This window comes from Callithrix jacchus, chromosome 6 (assembly GCF_049354715.1).
Source record: "Callithrix jacchus isolate 240 chromosome 6, calJac240_pri, whole genome shotgun sequence".
In the NCBI taxonomy this organism is placed as follows: Eukaryota; Metazoa; Chordata; class Mammalia; order Primates; family Cebidae; genus Callithrix; species Callithrix jacchus.
In genome coordinates this window covers 37151123-37173880 of record NC_133507.1, presented here as the reverse complement: position 1 = coordinate 37173880, position 22758 = coordinate 37151123, and the positions used below count along the sequence as shown (strand labels likewise).

The 22758-nt window shown below is 38.6% G+C and overlaps 1 protein-coding gene across 1 annotated transcript in view; it reads right to left on the bottom strand.

Moving 5' to 3' along the window:
• Window positions 1–11917: 11917 nt before the first annotated feature.
• MAP3K2 (mitogen-activated protein kinase kinase kinase 2) overlaps window positions 11918–22758 on the bottom strand; it is a 72933-nt gene continuing 62092 nt past the window's right edge. The window contains exons 15-17 of the mRNA XM_035304164.3: window positions 19662–19791; window positions 16628–16805; window positions 11918–15582 (exon numbers count right to left, since the gene is read on the bottom strand). Coding sequence (XP_035160055.1) covers window positions 15357–15582; window positions 16628–16805; window positions 19662–19791 — 534 coding nt within the window. The 3' untranslated portion in view covers window positions 11918–15356. The remainder of the gene's footprint in view (window positions 15583–16627; window positions 16806–19661; window positions 19792–22758) is intronic.

The following is a 22758-nucleotide window of genomic DNA, read 5'->3' as shown; positions in this document are numbered from 1 at the left end:
GTTGATAGACAATCACCAGGGTTTCCCTACCTGTTACTGGTTGTTCTCATAATGGGCTATCATGAGAGCTGTCCCTGCAGGGTCCCCCTTTTCCGCATCTTCCAGATGAGATGCTGCCTCAGGGCTGTCAGGGAATTATCAGGCGGTAGAGTCATGGAAGTTAGACTCCCTGCTGCCTTCTGTTGAGTGAGTGGTAGATAAGGAGCGGGAGATGGCAGACTGGGACATGCAGGAGGAGGGAACAGATCTGGTCCCGGAAGTTCAGAGAGGTTAGGGTAGAGGTGGGGTGGAGTTGGAGGTGGGAAAGGTGCTAAGGGGGAAATAAGGGATTCAGAAGACTTCTTTTAGAGAAATATATTACAGAGTTCTCAGTTAGCATCTCTAAGTTGTTTGTTGGCCCCTGTAAGAAGATGAGGTGATCTTCCCCGCTTTTGCTACTCTCCAGGTACCATTGAAAGTAGCTCTCCCATTCTAGTCGTTTCTGTGCCTGCGTTTTCCACCCTAGTTTGCAGGTATACTAATTTGGACATCTCAAAAAATCCCTTTCTAGGCCACTGTAACTTAGCATCTGCTTTGGTTACAGTGGTCTACTTGATTAAATATTTGCATGACGATTCACCATAAGTATCTGTCTGGAGTTTTAAGGGTGGAACTTTGGGTTCCACAGCTAGGAGGGTTTTAGCCAACTGAGAGGCCTTATTCCCCATAATTTAGAGTTTGCCTTCGGATCTGACCATGTCCGGGAGTGTATTGGACCCAGAGTGTGCTGCTTGTGGATCTAGCTTTTCAGAGCCATTACTCCTAAACTAGTTTGGTCGCCTGTGTTGCAGCTACCTGGCACAGTGTCAGGGGCTCACGGTGCAGGGGTGGTCAGCATCTTATATGCACCCGCTGGCTGAGATTAGACCCTGTGTGTTCTTCTGAGGGGGAAACCTACTAAAAGCCGCTGCACATCTTAGGGAGCGTTCCTCACAGACACCCTCACACGATTCTCATTTGCCTGTGAATGCCCTGAAAGGCTGACAGGAGCAAAGTGTTACTATTTCTTCAGAGTGGAAAATTCCACATTCATAAACTAGAGGATTTAGAGTTGGTCAGATCCAGTAAGAGAAGGACTAAAACATACTAAAAAAACTGTAAACAAGACAGAAATGAAACAGCTAGGCAGAATGAACAATGATCATACAAATTATATGATTTCTGAGTGCTCTAAATGTAAGGAGAAATTAAGACCTGGTCTTAATGCAACTAACACTAACTTTAGTCATTAAAGAGAATTTACAAGACAAAATCCCAACTCAGCTCCTTACCTAGTGATGGGGCTCAAGCTGAAGACCAGTTTCCACTGATGCGGAAGCAGACAAGTTCACCTTCCTTGCTGCAAGCAACAGAAACTCCCAGGAAAAAGGATTTTTTAAAAACAGCAAATTAAACCTCAGACTCCCAGCTGAAAAATCTGGGGAGGTCAGGGATCCCTGGAGGAAGGAAGTCCCAGACCTCAGCAAATCGTCCTATCAGTTTAGGCTATAAAGAGCCCAAAATGGAAGCCGATACCCATAGGAGAGTTGCTGTAGGCCGGGGCACCTTCACTCACGATCTCTCTGTGGTTACCAGATGTTAATCAAGGAAAATGACTGGGGCAGGTCTCAATCATTTCAGGAGGTTTATTTGCCAAAGGAAGTGCACCCAGGAGACAGGTCTTTGCATTTTTCCCAAGATGATTTTAAGGGCTTCACTCTTTAAAGGAGAAAGGGAAAGATACTGAAAAATACACAATTTTCTGTGAGAGGTGGGTAGAGCGAAATAGTCATTCATGCCTTTGTCTGGCTCCGTGAATCTGCATTTCTACGAAAGATAATGTAGATAACGGGCAGAGGAAATAATCAGATATGCGGTTGTTTCAGGTGGAAAGACAGTGGCTTTGAGTTCTGTCCTGTGTCCACACATCTGTGAAGACAAGCTATCAGCTTACATTGCCATGGTCAACTTTAACAGAAATGCCTTAGGGTCAAAATCTTTGGGTCTGATATGGTTTGGCTGTGTCCCCACCCAAGTCTCATCTTGAATTGTAGTTCCCATAACCCCTATGTGTCAAGGGAGGGACCTGGGGGAGGTGATTGAATCATGGGGGTGGTTGTCTTCATGCTTTTTTTGTGACAGTGAGTTTTCATGACAGCTGATGGTTTTATAAGGGGCTTTTCTTCACTTCAGTCTGCACTTCTCTCTCCTGCTGCCATGTGAAGAAGGATGTGTTTGCTTCCCCTTCTGCAGCAATTGTAAGTTTCCTGAGGCCTCCCCAGCTGTGTTGACCTGTGAGTCAATTAAACTTCTTTCCTTTATAAATTACCTAGTCTCAGGTGTGTCTTTATTAGCCGTGTAAGAATGGACTAATACAGGGCCCACAGTGAATATCTTTGTGGGCAAAATGTGAGGGAGGTATGCAGCTTTTCATCTTTGTAGCCATCTTATTTAGGAACCAAATGGAAATCAGGTTTGCATGACCTAGTTCCAGCTTGGCTTTTCCTTTTGGCTTAGGGAGTATGGGGTCCCAAGATTTATTTTCCTGTCACAGGAAGCTGAGGTGGGAGGATCACTTGAGGCCAGAGGTTCAGGACCAGCCTGGGCAACATGGTGGGCAAGCAGCCTGTCTCTACAAAAAATTTTTTAAAAATAGGTGGGCATGGTGGCATATACCTATAGTCCCAGCTACTTAGGAGGCTGAAGTGAGAGGTTTGCCTGGGCTCAGGAAGTCGAGGCTACAGAGAACTATGATTGTGCCACTGCACTCCAGCCTGGGAGACAAAGTAAGACCCTGTCTGAAAAAAAGGAAATAGACACACACACACACACACACACACACACACACAATGTGACCTGAATCCATGAGTAAGGAAGAATTTTTATTTTTAATTAAAAAAAATTTTTGGCTGAGCATGGTGGCTCATGCCTTTAATCTCAACACTTCGGACCCCAAGGTGGGCAGATCACTTGAGGACAGGAGCTAGAGATCAGCCTGGCCAACATGGTGAAACACCATCTCTACCAAAAATACGAAAAAACAGCCAGGCATGGTGGTGCATGCCTGTAGTCCCAGCTATTTGGAAAGCTGAGTTGGGAGAATCACTTAAACCTGGGAGGTGAAGACTGCCATGAGCTGAGATTGCACGACTGCCCTACAGCCTGGGCAACAGAGCAAGACTTCATCTCAAAAAAAAAAAAAAAATTGTTTTAATCAGAAGACTTTAAATAAAGTAGATTACCCTCAACAATGTGGGTGGGCCTCATCCAAATCAGTTGAAGGCCTTAAAAGCAAAGACAGGTTTCTCAAGGAAAAAGGATTTCTGCCTCCAGACTGCAGCATAGACAATTCTGACTGAGTTTCCAGCCTTTTGCACTCAAGACTCCTGCAACATCAACTCTTATCTGAATTCCCAACTTGCCAGCTCCCACAATTGCGTGAGCCAATTCTTTAAAATAAATCTCTCTCTCTTGCTCTCTCAGTGGGCCTGTTTTTCTGGAGAACCTAACAAAGATTTTTGGTGCAGGGAAATAGGGTACCACTGTAACAACTACCTAACAATGGGGAAGTGGTTTTCGAATTGGGTAATTGGTAGAGGCTGAAAGAATTCTGAGGCACATGTTAGAAAAACCTCGATTGCCTTGAAGTGCCTTGGTAGAAACGGGCTTTAAAGGTGATTCTGGTGACAGCGCAGATGGAAAGGAGAATTATGTTATTGGAAACAGGAGGCAAGTGGTATATAACCTGCCTGAATTGTATTCTGTTGGGTGAAAAGTAGGACTTGTAAGTGATATGCTTAGATATTTTCCTGAGGAAATTTCTACGTAATGGTTAAGAGTGGGGCCTGCTCTCTCCTTCTTGCTTATAGTGAAATGTGAGAAGAGATACACTGAAGGTGGAAATGCTCAACACAAAGGAAGCAGAACTTGAAGATTTGGATCATTCTTAGCATACCCACATGGAAAAAAGAATAGAGAGAAAGCATGTGCTCTGGAGAAACACTGAGGATGTGGACAATTATTTATTTGCAAGAGATTAGGTGTGTGCCTTATAGATCCAATCACCCAACTCAGCAGAAACCTGGACAGTTTGGATGGGGGAACACAGATGGGATGAAATGAAGGAAGGCTTTTGAGTTTCCAGGATTCCACAGGTAGGAAAGGGATTGGCAGGGACAGTTCAGAGGCCAGTGAGACTGCTTCTGCCACCAGGGGACTGAAGAGGACAGGCTTGGATTTGAACCCACTGTCACCGCCTCCTCAGTTCTGAGGGGGCAGGGCTGCAGCCCCAAGGGGCCCTGAGGAAGAGCATAAGCCAGTGAGTGTTATTCTCAAGCCTTAAAATTCTGGGTCATTGGCCCTGTTAGGTATCAGACTTCCGTGGGAGCTGTTAAGTCTTTTTACTTCCCATTTCTTCCTTTTGGAAGGGAATGTGTCTGTCCTCTGCCTATCCTGTTGTAATTTGGAAGCAGGCAACTTGTCTGCTCTCATGGGTTCATAGAAAGGAAATTTGCACTGGGCATGGTGGCTCAAGCCTGTAATCCCAGCACTTTGGGAGGCCGAGGCGGGTGGATCACGAGGTCAAGAGATCGAGACCATCCTAGCCAACACGGTGAAACCCTGTCTCTACTAAAAATACAAAAAATTAGCTGGGTGTGGTGGCACACACCTGTAGTCCCAGCTACTCAGGAGGCAGAGGTTGAAGTGAGCTGAGATCACATCGCTGCACTTTAGCCTAGGTGACAGTGAGACTGTCTCAAAAAACAAAAAAAAAGAAAGAAAAGAAAAGAAAGGAAATTTGCTTTAACAGGAAACCTTACCCAGAGTCAATTGATTTGGATTTTGGTGACGAGATTTGAACTGATATTTAAATGATATTGGACTGTGAGTTGATGCTGAAATGACCAATTTCTGGTGATGTTGAGATGGGGTGAATGTACTTTGCATGTGGGAAGGATATGAAGTTTTAGGGGCCAGAGGACAGACTAGGGGTTGAATTGTGTCCCCCATCCCTCAAAAAATTATTTTTTGTTTTTGAGACAGGGTCTTGCTGTTGCCCAGACTGGAGTGCAGTGGTATGATCTGGGCTCACTGCATCCTTAACCTCCTAGGCTCAAGTGATCCTCCCTCCTCAGCCTCCCAAGTAGCTGAGACTACAGACATGCCACCGTGCCTGTCTTTTGTACTGTTTTGTACAGACTGGGTTTCACCATGTTGCCCAGGCTGGTCCTGAACTGCTGGGCTTAAGCTGTACATCACCTTGGCCCCCCCAAGTGCTGGGATTTCAGACGTGATCCACTGTGCTTGGCCCAAAAAAACATTTTGAAGTTTTAACCCCTAGTACCTCAGAACATGGCCTTATTTGGAAACAGGGTCTTTATAGAAGTAATCAAGTTAAAATGAGGTCATTAGGGTGGGCCCTAATCCAGTAACTGGCGTCCTTATAAAAAGGGGAGTACACACATTTGTGTCTATAGACACACAAAGAGCACCACGTGCTGATGGAAGCAGAGACTGGAGTTATGCTGCCACAAACCAAGAGATGTCTGGAGCTATCAGAAGTTGGAAGAGGCAGCTGGACACAACGCCATGGAACACATGTAGTCCCAGCACTTGGGAGTCTGAGGTGGGAGCCCAGAAGTTCGCGGCCAGCCTGGGCAACATGGTGAGACCCAATTTCTAAAATATAAGAGTAAGAGGCAAGGAAGGATTCCCTTGTAGATTTTGGAAGCAGCATGGCCCTGCCCACACCTTGATTTCAGACTTGTAGCCTCCAGAACTGAGACAGAAATTTTTTTATTATAAGCCACCCAGTTTGTGGTACTTTGTTACAATAGCCCGTATTGTTGGACATTTAGAGTTTCAAGTTTGGGCTTTTATAGATCTAACTTACAACATTCACAATCTGTTTCCAAGATTCTGAGGTTTAAGACCGGGTCTCATTCTGTTGTGAAGGCTGCAGTGCAGTGGTGCGATCTCAGCTCACTGCAACCTCTGCCTCCCAGGCTCAAGCGAGCCTCCCACCTCAGCCTCCTGGGTAGCTAGGACCCTAGGCGTGCACCACACCTGGCTGATTTTTGTATTATTTGTAGAAACAAGTAATTTCCCCATGCTGCCCAGGCTGGTCTCAAACTCCTGAGCTCAAGCCATCTGCCCACCTTAGCTTCCCAGAGTGCTGGGATCACCATACCGGGCCAATTCTGCAGTTTCTGACTTGTGTTAAGTTGCCCTTCATACCAGAGTATTAAATTATCTCCAACACCATGTGAGAGATTTCTTATGCTCAGTAGGCTTGATAGTAGGGTGTTTGTTATTTTATCACTGTTAGTTCTGTTTCAGGTAATCAAGATGTCCAGGCAAAGATTTACTAGAACAAGTTAGGTGGGACATTGTAGACTTAGATACTGGAAATATTTGGTTTAGTTTCATCGTTTTTAGATTTGTCTGTGCTTGATCTCCTAGAGTACTCAACTCAAGCTAGGAGGGAATAACTGTAAATAAAAAGTGTCCAAGAATAGATCTGGAAAAACCAATCACAGTGGAAATAAATATCAGCTTTATTAACACTCAAAGTGCCATTCCTTTATGTTCATTCCATAGTCCAGGTTACTTAGAGTAAGCCTTTGCACCACAATCTTAAAAAAAAAAAAATGAACATGTAAGAAAAAGCAATTTTAATTGTGCTAATTATTGCAGGCCTTCATGCACGTAAACCTAAACAAAATGTGTGCCAACAATATACAAATTTCCATATAAACAAAGTCATTGATCACTAACAAAATATAAACATGGTTTTGTATTAATTTTTTTAAAAAAGCTATTTACCAGCAAGAAAAAACAAGTACCTAGAAATTATAAAACTCAGAAATTGTATACATTTTTACAAGCACAATTTTGAATGACAACACAAAGTCAAAATGTGCATGAAATGTGGCACGTACCACACTTTATCTGGCTTCTGGTAGGTTTTCCTAATCATACCGGTTCCTTTTAACATAATAAGCTTAGTGACATTCAACTTCAACAGTGGACTTTATTCCTAACACGAGTAATTTTACATGGTACCTCATATTTAAAACAAAGTTTTCTTTAATACAACATTGTCTGATTGGAAATGTAATTTCCAATTCTTTTTCTGCCAGTTACTTAAAACACACAGTACAGTATAAAGACACACAATGTATGTTTGGACATTTCAAAACCAATTTATAGTCAATTACAAAGAATCACAATATGCCAACACATTGTTTTATAAACCCAGTCTGACCTCGCCCAGTCACAGAAAAAACTAAAAGCTGAAATCTTTTGGGGTGGAATACAGGAAATAAAGACAGTAGGATAGGCCAATAGCAACTGGAGACAGAAGAATCTTGACATCTCTTCAAGACATTTAGCTTCTCACATTTTTCCATAGCTCTGAGAATTTGAAGACCATTTTTAGCGAAGTGTGTTGTTGATACTGCTAAAAACCTGTTTTTCCCTTAATTTGCATTTCACAGAATTCTCTTAAACAGAATTTAATGCTTTTTCTTGCAAGAGAATTTTAATTGAGCTCTAAGTATGATTTGAGTTCAATTCTGAAAATACAAATACATTTTGAATGGTTAAAAACAAAATTTAAAAAATACTTTTGATCAGCCAGCTGAAAATATATTCATATAGTAAATAATCTCTCAGAAAGCTTTTATATATATTTAATTATCACAACTAAATAGTACCCTTATAAAACAAGTTCATAAAAATGTAGAAATGAAAAGAACTTACTGGGATATATACATGTGCCTACAGACAGAAAAAAAAACATCTCCACACAAACATACATCCCCTGATACACAGAGTTAAAAGCATACTTTCAAATTAGTAATGGATTTTATAATACATTATAAAACTTTCTAATTTCTAGTAATGTTGAACTCCTGAGTTCTTCAACAAAGAACCATAGATAAGTATAGTTTGTAAAAGCAAAAAGGTCCATTTAAGTCAGTAATAGCAGTGCAGTAACTGATGGCTAGATATTGAAAGAAGTTAAAACATAAAGACAGACAGTAGTTCAATGCACACATTCATGATGTTCACACACTCAATTATTGGTCAGAGTAGTAAATCAGTGTAAAAATTAAACATTTCCAAAAATGTGCAAAAAAGTCATTCTCAATAGGAAAAAAACCCTTTGTACATAATTATAAACTGCCCAGCATTCAACTGAGATTAAAAACATTTACAGAGAGAAACCAATATGTTAAATATAGAGAATTTAATGGCTACATTTAAAAATGTACATTATTATGTCAAAGGGTAAATTTACAAATTGATAATTGTAGTTTGCAACAATTCAAAGTTTATTCTCAAATTTATCCAAGTTTACTTTTATTTACAATGAATAAAAAGAACCATGTGAAATGTAAGAGATGCCAGACATTAAAAGTAGTTTTGGTATTAACTCTTATAGTACTTCAGAATTTAGGATAGCAAATTTTAAAACCAATAAAAAATGTAAACCATTTACTAATTAAGATTGCATTAAAACAACTGTTGGTTTTTAAAGAAGTATTCTTATCCTTAGACACTGTACTTTCAATTGAATAGGGTATATTGCAAGGGTTTGGCCCACTTCGTTTTGCCCTGAAGCCTCTCCAGCTCAAATGTTTCCACTAGTCCTCTCTTCTTATTCCAGGTGGACATTCTTTGGAAAATAAGAATGCATCAAATCCATTTTGTAGTCTAAATATCTAACATAGTTTAAGATGTAATTTTGTTACTTCCTTCTCCCCTCCAAGTAATGTTAATGCTAAAATCATCACTAGTTACATATACTTTTAAAAATAAATTCTAGAAAAATATTTAAAAGAAAGTGAACTTAAAAGTGCTTGCTTTTGGGTATGATCATGGACTTTACTTTTCTCAACTGCATCAAGGGATTCAGAAATTCTTATTTGGGGACAAATCCTGCACCTATAGCAGAGAGCAGACACTTCCCTTATGTTCCAAAATGTCTATGGCACAAAGCAGCCTTCAGTCCAGAACCGACTTTTTCCTCACAGCTTTGCTGAAATGCCCCTCAAGTCAAACATAAGTTCATAAATGTTAAGACACTAGGAAGAAAGTATGCCATCAACCTGAGGCATCAGACGTTAATGTCTATGTGCATCTGTGGTCAAGTGATGTTAACAAGACTGGCACATGGACAAGCTTAAATTCCTGTCTACATAGTTCCTCACTAGTGGAAGTAACTTCTGCATGTCTAAATGCAAACACTGATCACCTGTCCTTTTCCTTGAAGGATATACTAGAATACAAATTGTACTAGTATCTGTTTTATAATTTTTATACTATTCGCTTACAAGTGGGCAGAAGTAACAGTGCTAATTATTTTGGCTATGTGTATATAAAAGCTTTGGTTTAAAGTGATTCTGATAATACACATTGTGTTACAAACAAGAAGTCATCAGGCAGAAGGAATAATGGTACCGATTTAATGCCTTTGCTGTTATTAACAAAAATACCATATGACTGTCAATTAAAATGCACACTTATAAAAAATATGATTATGAGACTGTATACAGGCAACAGATAAAATGCATGATTTTCTTTACTGTAGTTATGACTCCTTCTCATTTTTCTGAAGCTCAACCTTGAATGCTTGCATGACCACTGAGAAAAGAATCTCTAGGCTCCCCCAAGAGCTCATTTCCATCAACAGCTCTGGAAGGTGAGTATAGGGAGATGAGAGGCCTTGATACTTCCCACACCTACCATGGCATCCCATCCAAACCATGGCAGAAGTCAAAGTCAAGCCAAAGACAACCTATGAAGTAGGAACAGCCACTTCACAGCATGCTTCCCCTAGCCAACCAAAGAGGTATAAGAGAATTTCCTTGTGAATACTTGGTAAGCTAAGGAAGCTTATTTTGATAATGTTTGGCAGAATTTCAGTTCCAAAAAGTTCATGAAGAACTATGTAAAATCAATTACTTTCTATTTAAGAATTATATATAAGCTTATTATTATACATATACACAAACTGAATTTTCATCTACTTTTAGCAACCAAGAGTGTGGCAATTTACAATAAATATCTTTATTATACAATCATTTATACTAGCTACTTGCAGAAAATGTATTGGTGTTCCTACCCAGGGATGACTATACTCACTGTATGTCATCAGTAGGTCATACATTTGAGTTGTTCTTCCCAAAACAGAAACTGATCTAATTGAACACTCAGACCTTTTCCCTTCTTCCCATCCCTGCTTCCAACTCTAAACACCACACATACATGCACACGCACACATACACACACACATGCACACGCTTCACAGAAAAGTAAATTAGAGTATTACTCAAAATGTTAACTGAGAAGTAAGGACTAGAATCTGCTATCCCTGGATTTTCTACTCATTGTCCTGTCTCATTGCCTTAACATTTGTAAACCATGTGAATGACTTCTTTAGGGCAAAAACAGGTACTGTAACTCTACTATGAAAATCATAACTGAACTACAATATACCAAGAACTTGGACAGGCCAAGGTGATTGAAAATCAAGTATTCAACCCAGAAAACATTTACATGTCTCTTTAGAATGAGAATACCTCTTTCAATGCTTGTGTTGGGAATTCATGTCTAGTAGAAGCTGCAGCGTGTCTATCACAGACAAATCCTAATGTTTCTCTCCTAACATTTATTTATTTATTTATTTATTTTTAAAAGGAGGTAGAAAATGGTAGGAGGAGGCAGGCATTAAGAAACATTTAAGGACCAATACACAGTCTAAAGCCAAATGAATTCGTGAGGCCTACTGATTTTGAAAAAAATCTTCATTTTGATGAGTAACTTGAATTATTAATATAAAATAAAATTAAGGCATACAGAGAAAAGGCACTACTAAAAATTAACAATTGGATTGCTCTTCATTAACATTCAACCAACCTTAAAATTCAAATAAATATGAACATTACACTTGTAAAACAAGGGCCAAACTCAGTAATAAAACAATATGATCTCAAGAAATTGTCCTGATCTTAGTATAAACAACACTGTTGACAGAGTTCAATTTCTATCAAATGTCTTGGGTATTTTCACAATTTAGACCAAAAGAAAGTTGTTTTTTTTGTTTTTGTTTTTGTTTTTTGTTTTTTTGTCTTTAAAAGAGACACTGGGGAAAAAAAAAAGGAAAAACTGTTATGAAATCAATGAAACAAATGCTCCCCATCACTGGAAGTGTCTGAGTCGAGGCTGGGTTTTGCAGTGAGGGGATCCTGGGAGAGATGTTATGTGACCTGGTTGAGGACGGGATCCCTCCAGTGGGGGATACTTTTACTCTAATCCATGTTGTCAATGACATTTCAGTTTATAACAGCCAATGATTACCTAAAATTGATTTTCCCCTACTTCATAAAAAATAAGATTTTAAAACATCATTGCTGAACTTTCAGAGTTAGCGTATGCCATAAAATTAAGTAACTGTTTGCCCATGTTCCTCCTAGATTGTGACCTCCTTTAGGGTGTTAATTTAGTAACCGACATAGTAAGTTACAGATATTCAATAAACAAATGAAGAAGAGTCATTCTATTTATTAAAAAAGGTAGATTTGTATACTTAATTGACACCAGGTGCTTTTGTATCAAGCTATCAGTTCCCAGACTCCAAATAAAATCACTGGCACAGAACTTTGCCATAGGCCAAGGAGTCTACATCTGGCTTGGTCATCCTACAAAACTATTCACCCTTGATTTTATTTTCTAAGTGATTTCACATATCTTATTAACAACTTCATCTCAGAAATACTACAGAGCAGATCTGACATATAAGAGATGGAGCAGCAGAAACTTAATCTAAATAAATAGTTTCATCTTTTTAATGCAGTTTCTACTGGGAATAAGGTAACAACTCAACAAAAGCCAAGGTTTAAAATTTTCTTTTATAGTTCAGCAAATGCATTAATATTTAAATTTCTTATACATGTTATGTAAGGGTAACTGTGCCTTTTAAAATTTTCTAAGGCAATAGTCATTTTTTTAAGTTAGAAAGATGTTTTGTAAAGAAGGAAAAATTTCAAGATATTCACTGAAATTTTCAGTCTGTATACTTTTAAATACATTTTAAATAATTACCAACCCATCAAAATTTCCATTAGTCATTATGATATTTTTTAACCCCTTTATTCAATACAACACTTTGTCTGCAATGTAAAAGATCTTATATTTGGTCCAAGCCTAAGTCATGCCACTTTGAATCTCTCAAGGCCTTAAGTAGAAAGGTATTTCCTGAAAAGCACATATAAGACTGCTAGTGAATCTCCTCCAGCACCAAAAAGTCTGCCACTGTCAAAGCAGAATGCATTTTAAAGGCACAAAGTCAGCAGTCTGACCATTTTCCAGCGTCAGCAAAGAAGCATTACAGTATAGAAGAATTCAATTGTGCATTTAAGAAACAAAACACATTTAGAGTTATCTGAAAAAGTTCAAATTGCATTTGTTGATCCATACTGTTATTAGAAGAAAAAAATGGAGTGTTTTATTTAACCTCCCTGATGAAACTGTTTCCTTTCAAAAATTTCTTTTTTAAATTTACTTTTGGTCTTCCATAACCTCCACCCCCACACCTTCAAGCTTTTTTGTTCTAGTAGTTTTTATATATATTAACTTTTATTGTGGTTTTTGGTACCTTCACAACTTGTTTGAAATAAATTCACATCATATTTTATATAATAACTCTGTAAACTCTTATTTTTAAGTCTTTACATAAAGAACATTACTTTCCCATAGCTAATATTTTTCTTATAAAGCAAAGGCCTTTCACAGCAGTGTTAAAGTAGTAGTTTCTTTTCGGGTGCCTGTATTTTCTGTAGCATTTAGAAAGGAAAACAGAGACTGATAAAAGCAGACAGTTTTTGCTTTGGGTTCTACAGTCTCACTGGATTTCTCTCTAAACAGCATTTGTCTCATATTCTGCACTGCTGGTTACCCTGACAGACCAAAAATGAGCCAAAGGAAAAGCACAACTACACAAGACAGATACGAAGGAAAAGCCCACTGGTCCAGAGACCATGATCTAGCTCAAGTAGAAAAGATGCCCTCACTCATAAAAGATAAGGAAATTATAATAGATCCACACACTTGGGGATTCTTTCTAGAACAAGATTTGGCAGTTGCTTTACCAAGGCAGGTGCACCTCATTCTTGTTCTTTCCTGCAAACTGCTTCGATTTTAAGAGCGTGAGAAGCGTTGACAACTAATTTTGTGCTTTGACTTCTTAGACTAGCTAGTGGAATTTCAAATATTCCTACAGGGAATGCTAGGTAGGACCTTGGCAGAGCAAACCAAGATCCACCTAACTTCAGAAACAAAGTATCTTAAAAGAGTCCATAAATAAGCACACCTTTTGGCAGAAAGTAAGAATACCTGAGTCCCTTATGAATCCCATGAAAGGGATTTTGGGGTCTCCAGGAAGACTACTGTTTTCTAGACCTTTAAAAATAAAGTACTTAGCAGTTGCTTTAACAGGCTGAAAAAACTGCAAGCAGCCAAATTACTGATATCTTCATTTTTATAGTTGTGCAATTCCATTAGACATAGTGGGACTATTTCCCAGCTGTCTTGTTCCATTTAATGTCCTTGCTCTTAGTGGATACACTGTACTAGAAATACCTGGCAGCTTTTTAACCTTCCCATTAGTAGTTAAAATGTTGTTTGGATATGCTTTTTTTTTTGCCCAAAATTATGAATTTTAAGGAAAGAATATATACAGATAGCTGAGTTCAAAAGGCTCAGTGTTCAAATCCATTTTGTTTCTAAAATGAAGAGTTACCTATTTGGGTGCAATATGCAGCTGGTAAAGTGATCGCTATTTGCTGAGATCATTCACCCTTGACCTAAAGCAGCAGTATCTGCTCATGTAAAATCCTCAATTTGCATTATATCACTTTCTCTTTGAAATTTCCTTTCCTTTCTCGCATTTACTGCTTTGTAAATAGCTGTTTTCAGTTTATAACTGGGACTGATCATTAGGGTTTCTCAACCTCAGCACTTTTGACATTTTGGATGGGGTAATTCTTTGAGGGGTGAGGTTGCTTTCCCTGTGTATTATAGTCTATTTAGCAGCATCCCTGGCTTCTACCCAATTCATGCCTCTAGTATTCTCCCAGTTATGACAACCAAAAATGTCTCCAAGAATTGCCAAATGCCTAGTGAAATTATCCTCGCTCTACTTTTAGAAACCACTGTTTTACATGATACCTGTTTTTTTGGGGTTTTTTTTAGGTGATTTAGTATTCTGTGATCCCAAGAACAAAGGTTTCATCTCCTGACATAACACATAAATATTACTAACTGAATTCTTAAGGAATGTTATCTATAGGGAATCAGGAGCTAGAAACAGGAAGATGGTATACATGATTTTGATTATTTCTCCATTCCTTTAATTTTGGGACTTCCCCCTTAAGTAAAACAAAACAAAACACAGTTTAAAATATACTAAACATCTAGTTCTTTTTTTTTTTTTTAATTTCTATTGACTGGCAAATATGGTCTCTTCTACTGCTCACACATTTAGTAAGAACAATCTCCTTTTGTCTTTTATTTGGATTTGCTCATAACTTGACTTTAAAATAAAAAAGCTGTGTGTGTGTGTGTGTGTGCGTGTTTTAAAGCAGAAAGCTATCCCTCAAGGTTTACAGATTCCAGTAACATGGATCTATTATAGTGTATTTGCTTATTATACTGGTTAGGATTAACAAATAAACATACCTCTTAGAGATTTGTATCTTCTATCAAGACTCCTACTGAGCAAAAAGCTTGGTAGACAGAGGTTAGGATCTAAAGAATACAGATATAAGAAGAAACCTATATTCTTTAAGTTGAGTACCTACCCTAAAGTTTAGGGCTCAACCCCATAAATGAGGATATATTTTAAATACTATCACTAAAAACTACAAATTATACATCATTTTCTTCTCCTTGTTTTCCATGTCTTCCCATCATCACTGATACGTCAGTGACAGAGGAAAGACTCTACAATCTTTAAGTATTCCAAATGATTTGTTTGCGTACTAGAAAGAGTGACTATGTACTAAAGTGCTTTATCTCTCTGAACCACATCAGTACATTATAAAAATTAAAAAAAAAAAGTTTCAAGTTCTTGTAAGGGAAAAAAGATTAAATATAAAAAATTTAGGTTATTATTATCAAACAAATTTAACCAAGAATCAAGAGAAATACTTTCCCTCTTGTCTTTTTTTCTCCCCCATCTCTCTTTGTTTATAAAAAAGAAAAGTGCAGTCAGAGAGAAGGTGAATGAATAGATGGGAGCTAGGTAGAGGCACAGGAGAGGTTACTGGCTGCTAGTGATAATGCACAAACATGTGCCTTAAGAGTTCATCAGCTGAAGGTCTCAGTTTGGCCTCTACAAAAATCCGTTTGAGGAAATCTCGAGTATAGTCTGAGACATGAGGTGGCAGCTTTGGGTTTGTTGGCTGAGTGGCGATTTTAAAGATGGCAGCCATTGCTTCAAATTCAGCCCAAGGAGGCTTTTCAGTTAGCATTTCTACCACAGTACATGCAACACTCCTGAAAAGAAACAAAAATAAATACATTACACAAACAACAACATGAGAGAAAGCTAGTTAGCTAGAGAATGAGAAACAGGCATTAAGTCCATATACATTTAAATATAACTTAATTTCAAATTCAAAGCTTCATTAAGAAGGTCTAATTTCATAAAACTAATTTAAACAAAAATCAATTAAACAATTTAATGACTATCAATTCAAACAGTTGAGCAAAGAGCATTATTCATCTTACTATTTTTGTTTTATATAATTTCTAGCCTGACATTAAAAATAATTTTTATCTTTATCTTACAAAGAATATAAGCATTAGAAATCAATTGCCTTCAGATGCCAAAACGGAACGTCTATTTAAGTCTTTTCTGGGTGGGAAGTAGAAAATAGTCATTTCATGTTCTAACTTAAAATTATAGAAGAATTAAAGATTAAAGAATTTTAAGACACAACAAAGATGAAGTACTTTTAAAATTCTTTAGACAAAGTAACTGTTTATTTACTTCTGTAATAGCAAAAAGCTTTTTAATGCTGAGGTTTGCGTAAGACAAAATCCTTCCTAAAGAATGGAAGACAGGTTCAAGGATTCTAAATATTTAGTAAAGTTATTTATTTTGAGACAGAGTCTTGCTCTGTCACCCAGGCTGGAGTGCAATGGCACAATCTTGGCTCACTGCAACCTCTACCTCCCAGGTTCAAGTGATTCTCCTGCCTAAGCCTCCCAAGTAGATGGGATTACAGATAATTTTTGTATTTTTAGTAGAAGCGGGGTTTCACCTTGTTGGCCGGGCTTGTCTCCAACTCCTAAACTCAGGTGATCTGCCCACCTCGGCTTCCCAAAGTGCTGGGATAACAGGCGTGAGCCACGGAGTGTGGCCATATTTAATCAATTATAAGCCTTAGTGAGGCATAATTAATATAATCTTTGCAATTCTTATAGCCTATTTTGGAAGTACAAAAGATCATTTACATCTGCCTCAGTAAATTCAATCCCAGGTGGAAATATATAAGGCTGCAGGTGGTTTTCAAGCAAAGTTCACATCAAAACCTACCAGATATCTGCTTTTCTTCCATAGCCTTCTCCACTGATTACTTCAGGGCTCATCCAGTATGGTGTGCCCGTGACAGACTTCATTCCTGTCCCTGAGAGACAGATGGTCTGAAGCCGTTTGCTGGCCCCAAAATCTCCTAGTTTGACGTTGCCTGTTGAATCTCGCAGGATATTTGCGCCTAAAATTGAGAAATCATCTAATTTCAGTAATTTTGTCAGTCTGGAATATAATATACAAGAACAATGTCAGAGAATAAGTTCATAGACTCTGATTTGTCCCCAAAGTAAGGCTGCTTTTCATCTTTTCTGGCAGTAGCTGGCATAACTCTGGTCACACAGGTGGTACTCATTAAGAATTTGCTGCAAGAATACTTATTCAAGACCTAGAAAGCTGCTATTGAAAAGGACTGGTACAGGTTGGAGGTGAAGGTGAAGAGGAGGAGAAAGGGGAAAAGGGCTAAGAATGAAACTCAGTGAAGGACCAAGAAAGCCCCCAGTCTCTCTGTCGTAAAGCAAGAAGCCCATGGCTGAAGCTTATTTCCCTGAGAAGCCAACCTTTTCTCAGAAACTTCCTTAGGGACTTTTATAATCAAAGGATTTCCCCCCACTATTACTTAAAAATAGTTACCTTATAGAGTTTTCTTAATACTGAATCTTCCTTTATATTAACTTTACTTCTCTCTTTCTAATATTTTTAAAATGTCTGATAGGCAAGCTTTGAGCTTTTCATTTAAAATTTCATTAGCTTTTATAATAAACTTTTAAAATAGCTTCAGATTTACAGAATTACTGCAAAGACAGTATAGAGAGCTCCCATATACCCCCACACCCAGTTTCTGTTACTAATATCTTAGTGTGGTACAATTGCCACAATTAATAAACCAACACTGAAATATTATTATTAACTAAAGTTGATACTTTGCTTAGATTTCCTCAGTTTTCCCCTAATATCCTTTTTCTGTTCCAGGATCCCACACCATATTTAGTCATCATTGTCCCCTCAGGTTCCTCTTAGGTGGGATACTTTCTCAGACTTTACTTGTTTTTGATGACGACAACATATCAGAGGAGTACTGGCGTTAGGTTTTTGTAGAATGTCCCTCAATTCAGATTTGTCTCATGTTCTCTTAACAGGGGTTGTAAGCTTTCTGGGGCAAGACCACAGGTAAACTGCCATTCTCATCATAGGATATTAAAGGCACATACTGTCAACATCATTGTTGATGCTGACCTTGATCACCTGGTTTGAGATAGTGTTTGTCGGGTTCTCCACTATCAAGTCATTCTCCCCCACTCATGCTGTACACTTTGAAAGAAATTAACTATGCACAGCCCACAATTAAGGAAAGGAGTAAAGAGTTCTGCTCCAGGCTGAGTAGCTACATAATTTGGAGTTATGCTGCAGAAGAGATTTGTCTCCCTTCTTCCATGTATTTATTAAATCATTCATTTTCATCACTATGAACACAGGGATATTTGTTTTATATGCTAGGTTATAATCCAATACTACTTTATTCTCGGGCTATGTATCAGCTTCAGCCACTCGAGTTTTTTCCACTGGCTTCTGTGTCCCTTTGCCATACCCTCATCATTGTATTCTTGCTTTTGTTTTTGAGCACTCGAAGATGCTCCAGACTCATCTTGTATATTTCTTGCACCAGTCCTAAAATCAGTCATTTCTCCAAAGGAGGCCTGGTTCCTTTTAGTAGAGAATGGTATAAAAAAAACCAAGATATAGGCCCGGTGCAGTGGCACACACCTGTAATCCTAGCACTCTGGGAGGCAAAGGCAGCTGAATCGCTCCTAAGAGTCCCCAGCAAGACCAACGAATAATATCTTTATACACATAAATACACATGTGTACACATTCATATTTACAGTAATACATTGCTTAATGATGGGAATGCATTCTGAAAAATGTACTATTAGGCAATTTTGTCATTGTGCAAACATCACAGAGTGTATTTATACAAACCTAAATGGTATTGCCTACTACACACCTAGCCTATATAATATAGCCACTGTTGTATATGTGGTCCATAATAACATGGAAACATCATTATGTAGCACATGACTGTTTATTTATCAACAGATGGGGTTTTTGTAACCTTACCCAGGCTGGACTTGAACTCCTGGGTTCTAGCAATCCTCCTGCCTCAGCCTCTCAGGTAGCTGGAACTACAGGGCATGCACTGTCATGCTGGCTATTTATTATTTTTATTGATTGATTTATAAAGTGATGTCTAAATTTGGGGTCACAACCTACCTTTACAGAATCAAACCTCCAGGTATGTTTTGCAGTATAGAGTTTGAAGCATTCTTAAATTGTACATATCCCCACCAGTCGCTTTTGTGTGACTTCACGCATTTACCTACATCCTTTACCCCTGAAAACAGTTGAGTTTTTTAGTTTGAAAGTCAGTTTCACAGAGTTGGAGTTCATCAAAGCTTAGTTTGGGGCTCTTTTCTTCCCTTCCCTTCCTAGGTAGTGACATCCATTCTGCTGAGTTTAAATTTGATCTCAAGATAAAGAATGCCATTGTAGCTAACTTTTAAGTGCTTTCTAGGTATCAGGCACTATTTTAAGCATACTGTATGCACTAACTCATTTAATCCTTTTAAGAATCCTATGAGCTGGATACTATTTTCTCTATCACTTAAGAATGAGGAACTGAGGGATTGGGTAACACAGTATGGATAAAGCCTGAACTGGAATCAGGCCATCTGGCAGCAGAGCCCCTACTCCTAGCCAATCTATCCTAACGCCTATGCAACGTGTATGAAAACATAATCTCACGTGTACGGTCTTTTAAACTTTAGTGATTCTGTGAGCCCCCACAATGGAGCTACCCATTTGTTGAGACAGGAGAGGTGTGATGGAACACTGACAGAGTCCACAAGAAAGCCAGAGAACTGTTTCCCTGTAGTATTTCAGAGACAGATAAAATAATGGCAAATGTCTTCTCCACATCACTTGCTTCATTCACATTTACAAAGAATTGTGTACTTAAAATAGAAAACACCTCATTACTTACCTTTGATGTCTCTATGGACAATCATATTACTGTGCAAATAATGGACACCCTCCAGAATCTGACGGGTGTATTTCCTAGTCACATTCTCAGTAAGAGCGCCATATGCTTTTAATTGGTCCTTAATTGAACCCTAGGAGAAAAGAAAACAACAACAAAAACTATTGTATATGGTTTGAAATGAAAACCGATATTAAATCTTTATCAGTAAAGAGGGCAGGAATTCTCATCATACTCATCTATGCATATCCTACTTGAATTTTATTTATTTTGTTCTTTTTCTGTATTTAGAGTGTTTTACTGACATCTGCTGATTTTCTCAGGAAAAGAAAAGGGTATAACTGGAAAGAACACATATGAGATTTTAAAGTTATTTCTTTATATACTCAACACTCAAGTTTGAAACATGAGAACATATACAAAAGGAGATCTTCAGATTTTCTCAAGTGCTTTTTAGGGCAGGGTAAGATGCCATCTCTGAGAAAGGTGAATCAATCTGAAGTGAGAAATAGGTATTTCAATTTTGAAAAAGCTTCCCTAGTGATTCCACTGTGCAAGTTTGATTAATAATCCCTTTAAAAGATGGAAATAAAATGCTTCCAAGAGACAGATCTCTTTTTTGACAAGAAAATACATCCAAATGTTTCTGCCTTTCCTTGAATTTTGGTAAATGGTATACTCTGCCATATGAAAGTAAATCCTTGGATTTTACAGATTTAGCCATTTGTCATTTCCACTGTTTATGAGCCATCTTTGGAAGGAGAGCATCTTGCAATTCTGTGGACCCAAACTTGCAAACACACATATGGAAAGCAGCAAGTGTGCCCAGTCAACTACTCACACTTACAGTTCAGCGTGGCTTGTTTGTTCAGTCTACTTCACGTGTCTCTACTTGTAGTACTATACAGAATAGGCCAGGCATGGCAGCTCACGCCTGTAATCCCAGCACTTTGGGAGGCTGAGGAAGGCAGATCATCTGAGGTCAGGAGTTCAGACCAGCCTGGCCAACATGGTGAAGCCCCATGTCTACTAAAAATACAAAAATTAGCCAGGCATGGTGGCAGGCACCTGTAATCCCAGCTACTCAGGAGGCTAAGGAAGGAGAATTGCTTGAACTCAGGAGATGGAGGTTGCAGTGAGCAGAGATCATGTCACTGCACTCCAGCCTGGGCAACAAAGCAAGACTACATCTCAAAAAATAATAATATTAATGATAATAAAGCTGAGCTTTCCAAAAAATAGGCCAAATAATACCTTTAGGTCGCAAATGAGTGACAGAGTTATGGATTTTCTGGACAGCTGGGCCAGTGGCCTCCAGCTGCTAAAAGCTCCATCAGTGTAAAAATGTTAACTTTAGTGTGTACAAGTGAAATGAGTTGAGATACACTGTACCAGCTAAAGTGTGTGTGTGTGTGTGTGTGTGTGTGTGTGTGTGTGTAAAAAAAACAGAGAAAAGCCAACTGCTAGTCCAGGAACTGAAAATAAAAGAAGGCTATGATTTCAAGTCTAAATAGTTCCAGATAAGTAGGAAATGGAATGCTAGTGTAAGTTTGGGAAGACTGAAAAATGAACAACAATTTTGACAGAATTTGAATCCAGGGCATAAAATGGATCCATCACACTAAATTTAATAAAATTATCCAGATAGCATCACTCACAAACTTGGGGATTCAGGAAAGTCTAAAAACAAGACTGAATGAGAAAAAAATCTATCAAAATCTCATTTAGACACATTTTCAGTTTCAGTTTCTAAGTTTCTTCTGTCCTTGTCCAAATACAGATACGTTTTTGTTTTGTTTTGTTTTGTTTTGTTTTGTTTGAGACCGAGTTTCACTCTTGTTACCCAGGCTGGACGCAATCTTGGCTCACAGCAACCTCCTCCTCCTGGGTTCAGGCAATTCTCCTGCCTCAGCCTCCTGAGTAGCTGGGATTACAGGCACATGCCACCATGCCCAGCTAATTTTTTGTATTTTTAGTAGAGACGGGGTTTCGCCATGTTGATCAGGATAGTCTTGATCTCTTGACCTCATGATCCACCCACCTTGGCCTCCCAAAGTGCTGGGATTACAGGCGTGAGCCACTGCACCTGGCCTAGATAATTTTATAATAGTAAAATGAGTAGAGATTTTTTTTTCCTTTCCTTTCCTTTGGATGACTTCTGTAGAATAATTTCTGTAAGATTACCAAATCAAAAGGCTTCAATATTTTTATGGTCTTTAAAATCTCCCCAAAAGGATTTTTTTAAAAACTAACTTACATTGACAACAGAATTTTTGAAATAAACAAGGAAGTAGTAATGATAACAATGAGTGACAATGGTGTTGCTATGAACAATTAATTATTCCTAATAATAAGAAACAAGTTTACTGCTGCTCTTATGACACTGAGGGTGGGCAAGAACATTATCATCAGATATTGGTCCACAGAATGTTATACTGATCCATAAGCTCAAATAGCAACCTTGTACATTCTACATACAATTCTAATCAGCTACCCCCATGAAGACCCATAAATCAAACTTCTTTTTGCTAACATATGCTACCTTTTAAATTATGGAAATGCAGACCAGGCGCGATAGCTCACGCCTGTAATCCCAGCATTTTGGAGGGCCGAGATGGGTGGATCACCTAAGGTCAGGAGTTTGAGGCCACCTTGGCCAACATGGTGAAACCCTGTCTTTACTAAAAATATAAAAACTAGCCAGGCACGATGGTGGATGCCTGTAATCCCAGCTACTCAGGAGGCTGAGACAGGAGAATCGATTGAATTTGGGAGGTGGAGGTTGCACTGAGCTGAGATCACACCACTGCATTCCAGCCTGGGCAACAAAGTGACACTCCATCTCAAAAAATAAAAATTATGACCAGGTGCAGTGGCTCATGCTTGTGATCCCAGCACTTTGGGAGGCCAAGGTGGGTGGATCACCTGAGGTCAGGAGTTTTGAGACCAGCCTGGCCAACATGGTGAAACCCCGTCTCTACTAAAAACAAAAAAATTAGCCGGGTGTGATGGTGTGCGCCTATAATCCCAGCTACGCAGAAGGCTGAGGCAGAACTGCTTGAACCCAGTAGCTGAGATCATGCTACTGCACTCCAGCCTG